Here is a 16,422-nt window from a genome sequence, read left to right as displayed (position 1 = left end):
CCGACCTGAGTGCTGTGTGGAGGTGATGCGCTGTGACCAACACAGATATCCACACGACGGGATATTATTCCGCAGGGAAAGGAACAAAGCACTGACACAGCTACAACACGGATAAACCTCAAAAACATGACACTAAGTGAAAGAAGCCAGATGCAAAAGGCTACCGATTAAATGATTCCATTCGTATGAAAGGTCCAGAATATGCAAAAGACAGAAAAGAACTTAGTGGTTGCCAGGAGCCAGAGGGAGGGGGCATGACTGCTCAATGGGTGCAGGGTCTCCTCGGGGGACAATGAAAATGTTCTGAAACTAGACAGAGATGACTGTCGTGAAACACTGAGGATGTACTCAATGCCACTTTAAGAGATTAATTTTGTGTTCAATTTTGTAACGTTGACTGTCACCTCAATTGAAAAAAAAACGGTAGAGCATCTGGGAACATGTCCCCAGGCACGCAACCACACCGGGGGTACTGACCTGTGCACCTCTGGTCCCCTGTTCTCCCACAGAGCCTGGCTGGCCGGGACCGCCCTTGTTGCCCTTTGAAACAAGAGAAGATGCAGGGAGGGGTCAGCCATCTGTTCTACAGTCACATCTGGACGAGGGTGCAGGGAGACAATCACAGCTGTACCAGGGGTCAGAAGTGATAGCACGGTAACTCCAGGGAGAAACATTTAGCGCATGGAGCCACTTTGCTCTCCTAGGATCGATTCTCACCCTTGCCTCACCTTTTCCTCAAGATGACTTCATGACATGAAGCTATTTTGGACCCAAACCTACCTTGCACAGGTGAGAGGACAGAGCCATCAAGACGTGTGAGTAGCTGATGACCAGATAAGGGGGCACATTGCGCGTGAGAGGTGCCCAGGACACTGCCTCTTCCATTTTCTCCCTTCCCTTCTCCCCATCCCCACTGTCACTTTCATTTTGATAAGCATTTTCACTGTCATCCTCATTTTCGCAAGTCTTTGTAGAAAAGTCTAAATTTAAGGAGATGGTAGAAAAGAAGGTAGCTGCTGTTGGAGCTACAAGCCTTGATGGCGAAGGAGAGAGTAATTTTTAATTTGTGGGCGGGATGGGGGACCATCTCCCGAGAGCACACGGTGACTCTCACTACGATGACAGCAAAGAGGCAGTGACTTAGAGGCTTACCTTAGCTCCTGCTGGTCCCCTTCGGCCAAAGCCACCCTGAGGAAGAAGTCACACAAACTGTGAAAAGGAGGCAGGGAGGCTGAGGGAGGCTGGGCTCTCTGGGACTTAACCGGCACCTTCAAGACACCCACTGGACCCCAGATGCTGTGCCTGTCCAGCCCAGAGGAAACCCTCATGAAGAGACACCTTTTCTCCTGCCCTCCCCTTGGCAAAGTTTTTCTTCCACGCTGCCCTCATCAATCATCCAAATGGAAGTTTTGAGGATGACTTCAGACCTGCCAACCAAAATAAGGACTCCTCGGGCTGCACGGCCCCAGCCAGTTTCAAGTACGGAATGTAAAACAGGAATGTCGACCTGTCTGTTTTTCTCCCATTCTCCTAACTGGAGGGAGAGGTAAGATGTTAATTATAATGGAAAGGAGTCCCAGACTCTCCACACTGTCCCAGCCAAATATAACACACAGTCGGTTAAGTAAAGTATCCAGAGTGCGTGTACATGAACCTAAAAGCCTGGCTGTGCTTGGTTTGGGCTCATGACTTGGCAGCATCTTCCCCGATGCTCCAGAAGTGAACCTTAGTTCAAATAAACATGGGCTCGCTCATAAGTAACCCATTAATTCCCATCTCATGATTGCTTCCTCTTCGGTGGAAAGCTTTGGGATGGGATTCCATCCTGGGTATATCTTTGCAAGGTTAGGGCTTGAATTCTGGAGCCTATGACAAACCAGCCTGTTACAGTCTTGGCCCATCTGCTGCATCAACCCGAGAACCACCTTCTCTGCCTCCAGTGGACCAGCCCAGTGATCTTCTGGGGCCACCATTCTGCCATGATTCACTATAATGGCAGCTTCTTTATTGAAAGACCTTAGCCTCCTTGCAGGGATGACACATGGACGAGAGGGGGAGGGGTGCAGCCAGGCCCCTCCTCCACAGAGTAGCAATCTGCTGGCCCCTCGCAAAGGGGACATCCCAGAGTATGACCACAGGTGTGTTTGGGCCACGTGAGCAGTGAGGCAGCCCAGGGGAGGGATGGCTTTAATCTGGCTTAGCGAGGTCCTACGGGAAGACAGTCCAAGCCTGACTGCATTGAATTCAAACCCAGGTTTCTACCCTGTGCGTAGAGTTAACACAAATTGTATGCTTGACTGTATTTTGTCTCTTCCTGGAAACAGGTTTTGGCTCTGCTCATGGGCTAAGTTGTACAGCACATTGTAACAACAGAGTATCTCCTCACTTTTTTTTTCACTGTAGAGATCAACAGCATTATTCTTAAAACTTTTAAGATAGCATTTTCAAAGGTTAAGTTTTCTTCGGAATTTTAAAAGCAAGGTTATGCCCGTAGCGTATCATTTGCCTATGGGCGAGAGTGGTTTGTTTCAAGAGCCCTCGTCAGCACAAGCCCTCTGATCATCCAGCTGCAGATCCCTCACCGTGTGACTGCCAGGAGGAAGAGGCTGAGGAGCCCCCGATCTTGTGCCCCCATCCCCAGCCAGATGCTGAGCAGACACACGTCTCAGGCACCCACCAGTGCCCTGAGAATTTACAAACTTCCGGACCATCTTCTCCCAGCTAGGAGGTCCAAGCTCTGTGTACCCCTGCGCTCTGGAAGCATTCAAACAGCTTCCCAAAGATCATTCATCTCCCTTTGGCTTCAGCAATTCTTCAGCAAGACTCAAAGACGAGCCATGCAGTGAGCGGTCTGCAACAGGCATTTCTGCAATGTCTTGAAAAAGCAATGGCGAGATGCACTTCACTAGAAAACTGATTCTGGTTTCACTGCTTGAGTTACAGCAGCACAAGAAAAATAAACAATTATCAGACAAAGCAAATATACACCCCATCAGCCTCCCCGCCCCTCATCCCCTCACTCCCTCCGTATTTGTGTTTCTGTTTGGATTTTTTAAACATTCAGTGGGATAAAGCCTGGCCAAATATTCAAAAGTAGCAAAGATATTACTTTAAAAAGTGTCTGTTCAGTCTGTTTTTGGAAGGGGAGGGAAGCAGGCTCGGGGGAGCCCAGAGTAAATGATAAGGATGAAAGGTCTGCAGAAGCAGCAACACATGGTGATAGTGGTTTCCGAAATCATCTTAAATTCCCTAAATAAAAACTTGCTGAGTAGCTCTGCCCCAAAGAGTGTCTGGCAGAGTTAAGTAAATATCACCGCAGAGCCCCCCCAAACCCCAAGAGGCACTCACACTCTTCCCGGCTTCTCCAGGCCCGCCAGACACCCCATCTCTCCCAGGGAGACCCTGGTGTGGGAAAGAAAATTGATGTAAGATTCTCATCTGCAAAGAAGAATGTGGAACTCAAGTATCACACGAGACACCGGGGAAAAGGATGGATACACAGAGGGCTGGTCGCACACTCTGGGGGTGCCTTAGACACAGGTGCACTCTGTCCCCCACAAGGCTGTGGCTTGACAAGCCTTTCTGGAAATATTTATGGGGCACAAGCTCTGCCAAGAGGAGGCCCCTCTTGGGAGAGGCTGTCTCTGTTCCCCATGGAGACCTCTTCATGGGTGCGCACACTGGCTTCCCAGGACTCTCTGCTCCCAGCCTTGACCTTGTACATCCACAGCCGTAAAGAGTGAACCAGCGTGAGTACAGTTTCTCGGGCCCTCAGCACAAGGAAAGTCTACGAACGCAGAACACCGTACCATGGGGCCGATGTCTCCGATTTCTCCTTTGGGTCCTCTCTGCTGGCTGTCCTGTCCTGAGTTACCCTGAAAAGAGCACAGGTCAGGGAATAAGCCACATGTGCAGGGAAAGGCACTAGGGCTGGGTCAGTGGCCAGGAAAATATTAGTGATGGTCTGAACGCCAGTCACTTCAGCCACGTCCCATCCAGATAATGCCCATCCCACCCTGACAGAGCCTGCTAATCACTCTGAGCCCCAAACAGGGGGGTGATGGCTCTTCCTCCCTGGGGGGGTGGAGGGGACAGTGACCAGGCTCACTCTTGCCTCACCCTGGTCTGGACCCAAAGAGGCTGGCCCAGTGATGGTCACTTGTTGACAGGTTTTATAGACCCACAAAACAAGAAAAGCTGCAAACTCTTCCCTTTTCCTGAAACAAACTTAAAGAGTCTTGAGACCACATTTTAGGGAAATTTCTTGGGTCTTCGTATAAAAGGCTTGGCAAAGACTCATCTTTGCAGTGAGAGAGCAAAGACGTCTCCAGTCATCCCAAAATTCTAAGAAAAAGACAAACTACATATTTTGCCAACACCCTTTAAAGCAATATCAAGAGTAAAATTCTTCCTTTCAACCCACTTCTCCCCACAAACCCCTTCCCCAGATTCAAGTCTCAAGTCAGTGATGAGGAATTCCCCTTACCGGGTCACCTCTGATCCCAACATCCCCTCTTTCTCCTTTGTCTCCTTTGGGTCCTTTGTCACCCTAAATAAAAAACACAAGCAGACACTGAGAATGAGATACAGTTTCATATTTTTATCTCACCCTTAAAATTGCGTTCTTCCAATCACAAATCTTAAATAAACAACGTTTCAGCATTTACCATTTACTTATTTGCCATGAAGGTAAAATTATTTCCAAATATTTCTGGCACCCCACAAGTATTTATTGGGGACCCACTCTGTGCCAGGCGCTGCAGATTTATTTCAACAAAACACACACACACACACATAAACCACACTCGGTCCCTGCCCAATGGGACATATTCTTCAAACAGGAAAATATAACGTAAATATATCATAGCTGACAGGGGACATAGGAGACACCAAGGATGCACCCCAAGAGGAGGTCAGGGAAGGCTGCCTGGAAGAAGCAGTCTTAACATACACAAGTAAAGGAAATAACCCCTAAGTGAAACGTTCATAGTTTCTCCATGACAGTAACACTATAGCAATATACATACCCTTCTTCCTGGACTCCCTTTGTCTCCAGAAATACCAGGCAATCCTTTGTCTCCCTGCCAAAGACAATGATAAAATGTCATTCTTGGCACTAGTTCTCCCACACACTGACATATTAGTCACTGGAATCTTCAGGACCAAAAGCAGTTTGGACTTAGAGTGTAAAATCACTTACATCTTCGCCATCAAGACCGTCCAGTCCGATTTCTCCTAATTCACCCTGTGAGAGGACAAGACACACAGGTGAGTGTAAAATCTGGCAAAACCCTGGGGAAGTTTTAAATATAAAAAGAAAAGCAAGATTAAGTACCTTCTCTCCTGGGAATCCACGAGAGCCCTAAAAGGGAAAGGAAAGGGGAAATATTAGCCCCTTCCCGCAGGCTGAATAGAATAGGTTAGAATAGGCTAAGGGCTGCCGCCTCCCCGTCCCTGGCTTGAAAGCCAGTTTCTGAAAATTCAGTGTTAGAGATTCATCTGTTTGGCTAGCTCTCTCTCCATCATGAAGGGATCACAAAGCTAACTTGCCTGGACCTGAGCACTTGTGTGGCCTTGGCTCTCTGGGCAGGAAGGGTCTGCCCTGAAGGCCAGAGACAGGGGCTCTGAGAAGGCCCCTTTATAACATTGCAGTGTGGTGGCCTGTCCTTCTAACACCTGCCCTCAAACTGCAGCAAATGGAGAAGAAAGTTCATCAGCCCATGACTCCAAATATTTCACACACACAACCTTCCAGTATGAGTCCTCTGTCTCTCCCTCTCTGTCTCCCTCTCTCTCTCCACCACCACTTCCCTCACTCCTCCCAGGGTCCAGGGGCTCAAGCCACCAGGCACCAGCCTTCTCTCCGCCCTAGCCCACATTCTGTCTGTCCTCAGCGATGTGTCCAGGCTGCTTCACGTTGCCATAGGAAACTGTTTCTCCAACCTCAGGCTCCCTTCCCGGCGTGGCCTGTGCTCCTGACCCCGCTAGACCCTGGGCTGCCTCCCGTGGGAGGCCACTGACTGCCCAACGCTGAGCAGAGAAGCCGGGGCGGGCATCTTCCTCCCTAGGAGGCACTTGGAGAAAGAGTCGCTCTTCTGCACACGTCACTCACCAGCCTCTCCCCTCTGGGGCCAGTGCGGCGGCCCCCTCCCCACACCCGGGGTCACCCACACTGTACCTTTACTCCTCTCTGCCCAGGGCAGCCCTGGAAACCTTGAGTTCCGTTCACGCCAGGCGGGCCGCGCTCACCCTGTCAGGAGAAACAAAGGCATTTTGCAGGTTGAAGCTTCTTGTCATGTAACTCCACTGAGTAGGGAGCCCTGCGATGGGCATGTATCAAGAAGCAATCCGCTGGCTGGGGGCAGATGTGCCAGGCGGGGCCTCCAGCATCCCCAGCCCCACCCCTGCCCCCCACAGGCCAACCTCTGCACTGGGCCTTGAACCTGCAGTTCCCCCCCACCGGAGGGAGTGGGGTCTGGGAGGGTCTGCAACACAGAGGGCATCTCCTGGTGGGCAGAGGATGTGCGGGCCTCAGGGTACTGGGTCTAGGTGGGTGCCGGGCCCCGTGGAGAATCCTCAGGCTGGCTGCTCCTCAACGTAGTCCCTGCTTCCCAGATCTCCAATAGGGTCCGGGCCCAGCCCTGATACCCGGCACTGCTGGATGGGACCTTGGTGGCTTCAACTCCTCCCCATGGGGCCCTCTATCCCATCTCAGAGCTAAGCCTTGTTCTAGTGTCTCAAAACCTCTCAAACCACATCTGTGCAGGATTCTACCTCCCGAAGGCCCTGCTGCAGGCTCTACCCACCCTTAACTGGAACCCTTGGTGACTGATAACCCAAATCAGCAACCTGCCTCTGGGAGGCTCCCCTCAAAGGGCGTCACCCCTGAAATCCTGACTAGGTTTCCCCTGCGCCCCAGCTCCAGCTCTCTCTCATCTCTGCCTGGATGTCTGAATTTGGTAGACACTGGGTTTGCCATCCTCAGTGGTCCTCTGTCTCAGAAGCAATTTAGTCCACCTCCTGAGATGGAACTAGTGAACACCTGCACTTCACACCCATGTGTGTCATCCTCAGATCCTCAGACCAGCTTCCATAGTGTAGAAATCTGAGTCAAGTTGTTAAGAAAGTTAGAAATTAATTTTTTCCTGATGGAAAAGGCTGGAAATGGAACAGATGAGGAACCCCACCCCAACATGTAAAGAACAAGGAGCGAATAAAGATGTAAGGAGTAAAACAACTGTTACTTACGGGTCCACCCTCATCACCAGGATAACCTCGATAGCCATCTTCTCCAGGAATACCCTAGAACAAAGTAAATTTGCTCTCTGGTTAAATGCTGTGGTTTTCTTTGTTTGGTATTTCAGCATCTCTTTACCCCCTTCATTCGGTAGAGTGGTGCCTTATGTGTCCCTGGAACACGACGGTTTCCTACTCATTATTTCAGTTCAATTATTCTATCACACTCTTTAAGGCTCTTGATCTACCAAGAAACCCTGTGCATTTCCTATAACTTAGAGGCAAATGCGAAGAATCCCTGCTGACCATCCTAGTGAGGCCACCCGTCAGTGATGCCACTGGTCTTAACATAATTTTATAAAATGAAGAACCAATGCATAACAGAACCCAATGGAAAGGAGGAGCCAGCAGACACGGGGACAGGGTCTGCACCTCAGATCCCGTTCCACAGCACAGCTAGTTCCTCCTCCATCTCCCCGCCGTGATGGTGGGGAAATTTCCCAAAGTAATGACAGCTCTGAAGTCTAGTCTCAGGTGTAAGAAAAGGATAAGACCACCATACCTTTGGCCCGATGCTGCCAATGGGCCCTCGGTCTCCCCTTTGTCCAGAGCATTTGCAGGGAACCCCACAGCAGGCTTTCTCGGCAATGTTGTCCTACCAGGACAGAAAACAAAGTTCAAATCTCAATAACTGCCTGGGAAAAAAAGCATAAAAATGCCGTCTGAGGAATGTGGAATTCACAGTGAGAGATGAAGTCACCCTCGCATGCATTCCCTCAAAGGCAAGCCATCCATCAGTGGGCGATGGGTGTCACAAATGGAGTCTGAAGAGCCACCAAAGATAATACATCTTATTCATAATGTCACCTCAGGCTGGGCCTTATTTCTAGAAGTTTCCAACATAGATTCTCAAGCTTCAGATGTTAAGTATAACTTACCTATTTTTATGCTCCAAAAAGCAAAGCTTAACAAACCATTGCACACAGGCAGGATGGAAGGTGATTTCAGAGCAGAGACCATGTGTCCTTGCCCAGAACCCCGGGCAGAGTCACGGAACATGACGCCAACCTGGAGGGACCCTGGGAGCAGCCGTGAGACGGGGTCCCTGCCTCTGAACCACGAGTACCCACACCTCCGGTCACCAATGCCTCCCACACCCATCAGACACCCTGGACATTCCCTCCCATCCCAGTCCCTGGCCTTATGTGGGGAAGTGCACGCCCAGGATGCATTTCCACCTGCTAACCTCATGACGGTCAATGCATTTTCTTGCAGTGAATTTCCTAGAGTTTTCACTTCTCCCATGTCCCAGGTTTGTCAATTGACTCAACTTCCTTCCACCCAATAAAAAAGCCCTAATACCAGCCCTGGGAAGAAGGCAGGAGGGAAGGGACAGGTAGAGTCAGTTCACCCCATATTTCACCGCTGCCTCGGCCAAAGAACATCTGAGTTGAACACTCAGCCCCCACACCTCGCAAAAGCCCCCAGCCTCACCCCCAAGTCCAGGAGTTAAACCCACCAGCCGAGAGGCTGAACTCAGGAGGCTTAGGAAGCCTCGTGGGGTGCCTTCATTTGCTCCAAAGGAAATCAGAGGAGAAGGCAACAGAAGCCCTTTTCCACCCAGAAATGACCTTTCTTTTCCTGTATATTCTTGTTCTCCCTGTTTCCTGTTTGCGGAGGGGAGGGTCAATGTCAATGTTATAGCTTCTCAGCAATCTTATAAATGAAAGAAAAGAAGTCTCATTAAAGAGAACAGAGGAAACTCTAAGGTGACAGCCTCAGCTGCCTAGAGACCCATTTCCCAGATGGCTGTCTTTCCAGTCCTCAGATAGCTCCATCTCCAGGACTCATGTTATGGCAACGAAGTAGCTCCCAAGTGAATTACATGAATTAAATGGCCCACCCAGAGGTCCCTCCTCCATTTGCCTGTTCATAATGGACTGTGTTATCTTGAGATGTCCAAAACTGTGGTATCTAAACCCATTTGCGTGTAGATACACAAAACACTCACAAGTTGCTCTGCTAGTTCGTAGTCTAAGTCCAGCAAGTTCAGCCTCAGGGGCCGGTTGTACATGAATCCTCGCCCGAACTCCAGCTGCATCAGCTGCTCCAAGTTGGCGACACGTTCAAGGCCCACCAGGATCAGAGCTCGGACACCTGGGGGGATAGGTACACTTAAGAAGGCTCACCTAGGCAGTCAAGAGCCACAACGCTTTTCCTCTTGACTCTCTTTTATTTTTTAAAGAAAACTTCAGTATAAAATTTGGCCTTTAACTGAAACATGTTTAATCACACTAGCTAGGGGCTCTGAAGAGTTGAAATACTAGAACTTTAGACTCCTCTGAGCAATTGTTTCCAGTTTGCCAATAAGTAAATGGATTAATGTAACTCTAGGAAATGACACCATGAAGTTTATTTATACATAAATTCTCAAGCTCTGGTCCTACATAACACGGGTATGCTGTGGGCAGAATTGAAATCCCACATCTCCAAAATCAGATGATAGCGATCTCCTCTCCATTGTTCTGGGAAAGCAAGCTAATAAATAGAACATTTCTATGATAAATTATCTTCTGCAAATTCTTCTTAAACCTCTGGTGTTGGCGTCCACTTTTTTGATAGTCATTTATTTATTCCATAATAAATGAACAGTCAGATACTATATCCGGTAACATGCCATTGCTAATAAGTCACCTTAAATTTGGAAAGTATGTTTTCATTATCTTATGTTAAAATGTGTCTTTTCTTAACATTGTCGTATTTTTGAGCTGTGATAACTACAAATGGAAAATACAGCAAGATTTTTTGCTTTAAAATCAATTCCTAGTTTATGTGATGCAGCCAAATGAATCAAAACTTCATGCTCTTTTGCAAAAGCACCATGCGTTCTAGATATTCTACCACATGAATAAGCCTGAGACCCCATGGGGTCTGTGCCAGGACTTGGTAATAGAGCTGCCCTTGTAAGTATGGGATCCTTGCTGCCCCACCCCGTAGCCCCAGGCAGTCAGCAGAGGGCCAAGATGCTGGAGGAGGTGTCCTCCAAGAGAAGCCACTCCTCCAGAGGATCCCTTAGTGAAGTCATTCCTCTCCAGCCCCGCAGTGTGCCTGCCTCACCCACATTTACTTCTCCCCATTCAGAAAGCACCAACACCCACCTTCTTGTCGGAGTCCCTCTGATGCTCTTTGTAAATCATCCAGGTCTCCATCCACCCCATCAGTAAAATGAATAACCACCTGAAGATAAAAGATACGTCAAGCCCCAGCCAAAATGAAAAAGAAACATCATAGACCCTTGTGAGAAGGATTAGCCAGTTCAAAGCCTCTGCCTTACAGCAGAGGAAACTGGGGTAAACAATCGCCCCATGTTCATAGTTCCTTGACACTGTGCAATAAATGAGGTATAATAGTGTAGGGCTTGATTTATGAAAAAGCACAAGCACCAGTGGAAATAAAAAGTCTATCTTATGCTCTTATTTAGGGGATGTAGTTTCTAGAAATCATGTGTGCATGTGCGTGCGTGCGCGTGCATCTGCATGCGTACATGCGTGTGGTTGTGCATGTGTGCATGTGTGTGTGTGTGCGTGCATGCATGTGAGTGCGCGCACATGCACGCACACCTGCTATAGGCTCCAAAATTCATATTTTGAAGCCCTAACCCTCAGTGCCTCAGAGCGTGACTATGTTTGGCAGTAGGGCTTTCAAAGAGGCAATTAAGTTAAATGAGGTCATTAGAGTGGGCCTTCATCCAATACGACTGTTGTCCTTCTAAGAAGAGGCAATTAGGACACAGACACACACAGAGGGAAAAACCACACAGAGACAGAAGCAGAAGATGCCATGTCCAAGCCAAGTTGAGAGACCTTCAAAAAACCAACCCTGATGCCACTCTGATCTTAGACTTGCAGCCTCCAGGACTGTGAGAGAATAAATTTCTGTTGTTTAAGCCATTCAACCTGTGGAACTTTGTTATGGCAGCCCTAACGAACTGACGTGTGTGTGTGTGTGTGTGTGTGTGTGTGTGTACACAAACAGAGAGAAAGAGAGATAAAAATATATACAAATAGAGAACATAATGTATTTAACAGGCAGGACTATGATTAAACATAAATTAGTTACAAATTCAACTCATTCAAGCTTAATTACCAATTTCCAAGATTTTTTTAGAGCTTTAGTAAAACTAGTAAAACAAAGAAGATATTCCATTTCACTGAGCTGATAATAAAGGACTCTTACATACAGACACCACCAGCTCCATTAAACATGAAGAGCATCTATAGAAGAACTGTTAGGGGGCTTCTGAGCATTAAGGTATGCCCCTGACCAGTAAAACCCAGAGATGGCACAGGAAGCAGAAATGAGGCAGCTGTCCTCACCTTCACGCTGTCCGGCAAGGCCTGCCGGAACTTGTTCTGGTAGAGCTTCAGCGTGTCTGCGGTGAGGACATAGGGGTGCTGCGTGCGCATGTTCTGGAACTTCTCAAACAACTCTGGCTGGTACTCGGCAAAGTCAAAGGCCTCCACGGGGCCTGAGGGCGTGTTGCCCACCACGGACACCCGCACCGTGGGCAGCTGGCTGCCACTGCAGCTGATTCTTTGTATCTGGCTGATTCTATTCAGGATGATATCCACCTTGGACTCCAAGCCCCTCTGAGCCACAAATACATTCTGATCTCTTGAACCATCAAAGCCCAGAATCACATCCAGGTTACAGGCTACAAAGGGAAAAGAAGGTCATGAGCTCAGAGTCGAGATGTCGAGATATGCTCAACCTACAGGCACAGCCCAGCGTGTGGACCAGGACACCACACTCGCTCAAGGGCAAAATTCGACCTTCAGTGTATGAGCTCTGAGAAGCAATTAGATCTTCCTCTCTCACTGGGAGAGCTCATGCTGACTCTTAGGAGCCAAAATTTTTGGCCATTTTAGTAGGTTTGCTTTGCTGATATTAATCAACTTTGGTATGGTATACAGTCAGTGTCTATCTAAATGCATCTCAAGTTTGTACTTTAGATTAAGTACACTTGAGAACTCAAAGACTCTGATCTCAAAGACTTGATCTAATAAACGTACAAACAGAAACAGGCATCAATCAGTCTAAATTATTTAGGGGATTAAAGAGTGGGGGTGGGGATAAATCTGGTAAGAGCAAGAAAAGGCAGACTCCTATCCTGGAAACACATCTGATCACAGTGGTAGGTGACACCTAGGACTCAACCCACGTGCATGTAAGTCAATGCCTGACACACCAGATGCTACAGGAGCCCAGAGGCCAGCGCTGGGGATCTGGGTAACCAGATCACTCGCCAACATCAACAGGACAAGATTGAAACCATGCAGCTAAAGGGCATTACCTTTGGAAACATCAGTCACACCCGGACATAAGGTTTCATGCATCGCATCATGTAGAGTTTCCAAAACCTGCTCGCTCAATTCCGACAGCTCCTGGACGTTCCCCACGCGGAACGCCGTGGCACTGTTGGACGCTATCTTCCCAACCTCCTCTGAGTCAATGTTCCTCACTCCCACTGCGAACACTTTGACGCCTCTCTGGGTAAGTGCCAGGCTCGCCTCCTGAGCATCCTCCGCCGACTTTCCTCCCGTGATCACAAAGGCGATCTGCGGGACCCTCTGATCCAGGCGGCTGCCCGCATCTGGCACGAAGTGATTCAGCCGCAGGTGCTCCAGGCCCACCTTGGTGTTCGCATGCCTCCCCCCTTTGTAGACCACCTTGTTGATGGCGTCGATAATCTGCTGCTTGGTGGAAAAGTCCTTCAGGAAGAATTCGTCAGTGGGGTCAGAGTTGTACTGGACCACTCCCACTTGGATGGAATCGCCACCTTCATAAACCGTGTCCACGATTTCAGACACGAAACGGAGCACTTCCTGGAAACTGTCCCTCCGGAAATTGATGGAACCATCCAACAGGAACACGATATCTGCTTTCTTTTTCTCTAAAGATGATTACAATGAAAAAAAGGAGAAATTTGGTTTCTATATCCAGAACAAAAACACAAAATGTAAAATAATTAAAATAAGGCATTCCTATAATTCATTCACAGTGAACACCTGAACCCTATTCCATGCCTCTCTAGTTCCCGAATTCACAGTCCTCAAAATATCATGCCAAAACCAAGAAGGTAAATGATAAATGATCTAAATGAAAGGAAAGGAGATGTGAGAACTCAGCGGAGTCCCAGTTATCCCGTGCAAAATGGGATTATGCCATGGATTCAATAGTCCATGGTATCAGGGGTTTAGGAACTGCCACTAAACACTGTCCTCCTGGTCAAAAATAAATGATAGGGACTTTCCTGGTGGCTTAGTGGTTAAGAGCCCGCCTGCCAATGCAGGAGACACAGGTTTGAGCCCTTGCACAGGAAGATCCCACATGCCGCAAAGCCCATGCACAGCAACTACTTAGCCTATGCTCTACAGCCCTTGAGCCACAACTACTGAGCCTGAGTGCCACAACTACTGAAGCCCACGTGCCTAGAACCCATGCTCCACAACAAGAGAAGCCACTGTAATGAGAAGCCCAGTCACCACAACGAAGAGCAGCCCCCACTTGCCACAACTACAGAAAGCCCATGGGCAGCAACAAAGACCCAACGCAGCCAAAAATAAATAAACAAATAAATAATAAATGAATATTTTAAATAATAAATAAATAAATAAAAATGATAGTGTCTGGAAGGAGTTGGGAGAGATGTGCTAGAGGCAGGGAAAGGGAGGGCTGGGAGAAACGGATTGGAAAATGGGAAGCAGGCTCCATGCACCTATGGAGATCACCTGCCAGCATGCCAAGAACTTTGTTGGAGGCTGCGATTCAATGGCATTTGTAGATAATTCCCTAATTCCAATCAAGAGATCAAGACTGGAGTAGAGAGAAGGGGAATCCGGAGCAGTGTGAGATGTGCCACCACCAACACAGAAGGAGGATGTGAAAGAGCAGAGTGGAAGGCAGATGTCCCATGGAAAACCAGCCCTAATCATTTGCCCCAGATGCCTGAGGGGCTGTCACCTGGGGGAGGAGCCAAGAAAGACCCAGGTTGGTGGAGGGACTCAATTTGCTCTTGGCAACCCCAAAGGTCAGACCCAGGAGCAAGAGGGCAAAACTATAGGTGGACAGCTCTAAATTCCTGACCACACCAGTCCAAGGAAGGAATGTTGGCTGGACCATCGGGGGCACCCCACCTAGGACAAAGGCTGACTTCCAGTCATGTTTGGAGGGGCATGGATTGAACAACTTCAGTGATGCCATTTTATTCAGAGAGCCAGTGAGTCTGTGGTTAACCCTCAATGCACTTGTACAGAACCTTTCAATTGGGCTATAATGAGCCTCATGGAAACTCATGGAAGAATCAATGACTGTATGTTTTCTCAGACGTGTTTCCTTCTATTCCTCCTATAATTTCAACTGAATTACTTTTCCTGTATTTAATTTCTAATAGTATCTGCAGCCACCACCCTAAGAGAAGAAAATTATTAAAATTAATGCTAATTGCTTTTTTTCAATTAAAAAATAACTGGTGTCCCACTCTGTAGTCCCGGGTCCCACAGCTCATACCTGGCCGTGGGGGAGAGGGTGTTTCCACTCCCGGAGGTGCAGGGGTGACCCCTGAGGGTCCAAAGGAGTTCATGACCCTTTCTTCTATGTTGGGGAGGTCTCTGAACTCCCGCACCGTGAAGACCAGTTTGGGGTCGGTGGTGATGGTCTGCAGCTCCTTTCTATCGATGTTTCGGTCTCCTACCCCTAGACTCACAATCCCTGAGGAGCTTATCACCTGGGAATACCTGGAGACATCGTCTTGGGATTTTCCACCCAGAAACAGAACCAGGTGTTGGGGCACCCCGTCTTCTATCCGGCTCCCAGCAGACTTGACAAAGAAATTCCTTGCCACGAATTCCAGAGCTTTGCCGGTGTTCAGTGGAGAACCCCCTTTGAACCTCAGGCGACGTATGGCATCTAGCACGCTGGCTTGGGATTTATAGGTCTTCAGGTAAAATTCTGGAAAGACATCATTGCTGAACTGCGCGACCCCAATTCTCACTTTACTGGGGCCAATGTTGAGTCTCCGCACGATCTTGCTGACAAAGTCCCGGATGTGCGCAGTGCCATCCGGCTTCACGCTGTCAGAGCTGTCGATTAGGAAGACGATGTCCGAAGCATCACTCTCCACAGCTGCGGATGGAAAGTAAACAAAAAAACTCAGCACAAGCGTGGCTCGCATCTGGTTTCATTTCTGAACTTTGCACTATATTGCACCATAATATTAATTAACATGAAAATTATAAGCCCATGTGCATGTGTTTCTCTCTTGGGCATTTTTTAATCAAACATTACGAATTGGGCCTTTTGCATCAAAACAATTTCTGCTTCTTGAAATATTTTAAGTTTTCCAAAACTTTCTCTTTCTGAGTTTACTCAATTTTAATTTTGGCTGTGGGGTCTGGGTTACAACTCATTTCAAAAATGTAAGGAGCACTTAGAAACGAATCCTGGGTTACCATACTCTATGAATCATGAACTGTTACTACCCGAAGGGATTGAGATCATCAGGACCAACATCTTTGTTGTGCAAGAAAAGAAAGACAGCTGAGGACAAAAGTCCTCACTTCACCCAAGGCCACCACTTAGCTAGTGACAGCCCGGAGAATACCAACTCTCTCCCAGCGGGTCACACCATTGCCCCCAGTGTTTGATTCACAGTATTTTTTTTCTCACATATCTCTAGCATTTGTTCAAAGTTTTTATTTTCACTATTATGTCCCTATTTCCTTTGCATGAATCCATTTTTAACTATAAAATTAATCAAAAATCCTAGGAAAGATAAACCTTGGCTTCCTATTAATTAGAATTCTAGGTACTTTTGGATGCCATTTATTAAATACCTCATATCTTGCCTCTTAACAAATTCAATCTTTCACATCACTGGCTACTTATGCAAAAGCTGAGCAGGTCATGGAATTGAACCATTTATCTAGAAAAAGAGAAAAGCTGGCCCGGCACACACAGCCAGGCCTTGGATTCTCCAGTAGAACATAAACAATTTCACAGAAAATCAACATCAGAGACAGCCATGCTCTAATCATATCTGAACACTGACCTAAAAAAAAAAAAAAATGCAAATAACCAAACACTCCTTATCCCGGATCATAGGAATGACCACTGCTTCTTTACCCA

The 16,422-nt window shown here is 47.8% G+C and overlaps 1 protein-coding gene across 6 annotated transcripts in view; it reads right to left on the bottom strand.

The window, feature by feature from the left end:
- The window catches only part of COL6A3 (collagen type VI alpha 3 chain), an 82,586-nt gene that overhangs the window by 29,309 nt on the left and 36,855 nt on the right, over positions 1 to 16,422 (bottom strand). For all 6 annotated transcript variants that reach the window (XM_057744216.1, XM_057744219.1, XM_057744220.1 and 3 more), the window contains 16 exons: positions 14,806 to 15,420; positions 12,590 to 13,189; positions 11,613 to 11,950; positions 10,395 to 10,473; positions 9,248 to 9,393; positions 7,799 to 7,891; positions 7,249 to 7,302; positions 6,179 to 6,250; positions 5,336 to 5,362; positions 5,201 to 5,245; positions 5,028 to 5,081; positions 4,487 to 4,549; positions 3,810 to 3,875; positions 3,349 to 3,402; positions 1,153 to 1,188; positions 478 to 540 (listed from right to left, as the gene is read on the bottom strand). In XM_057744216.1, coding sequence (XP_057600199.1) covers positions 478 to 540; positions 1,153 to 1,188; positions 3,349 to 3,402; positions 3,810 to 3,875; positions 4,487 to 4,549; positions 5,028 to 5,081; positions 5,201 to 5,245; positions 5,336 to 5,362; positions 6,179 to 6,250; positions 7,249 to 7,302; positions 7,799 to 7,891; positions 9,248 to 9,393; positions 10,395 to 10,473; positions 11,613 to 11,950; positions 12,590 to 13,189; positions 14,806 to 15,420 — 2,405 coding nt within the window. The remainder of the gene's footprint in view (positions 1 to 477; positions 541 to 1,152; positions 1,189 to 3,348; positions 3,403 to 3,809; positions 3,876 to 4,486; positions 4,550 to 5,027; positions 5,082 to 5,200; positions 5,246 to 5,335; positions 5,363 to 6,178; positions 6,251 to 7,248; positions 7,303 to 7,798; positions 7,892 to 9,247; positions 9,394 to 10,394; positions 10,474 to 11,612; positions 11,951 to 12,589; positions 13,190 to 14,805; positions 15,421 to 16,422) is intronic.

This window comes from Hippopotamus amphibius, chromosome 8 (assembly GCF_030028045.1).
Source record: "Hippopotamus amphibius kiboko isolate mHipAmp2 chromosome 8, mHipAmp2.hap2, whole genome shotgun sequence".
Classification (NCBI taxonomy): domain Eukaryota; kingdom Metazoa; phylum Chordata; class Mammalia; order Artiodactyla; family Hippopotamidae; genus Hippopotamus; species Hippopotamus amphibius.
Note: the sequence above shows the minus strand (reverse complement) of the source record. Positions and strands in the feature narration are given on the sequence as shown.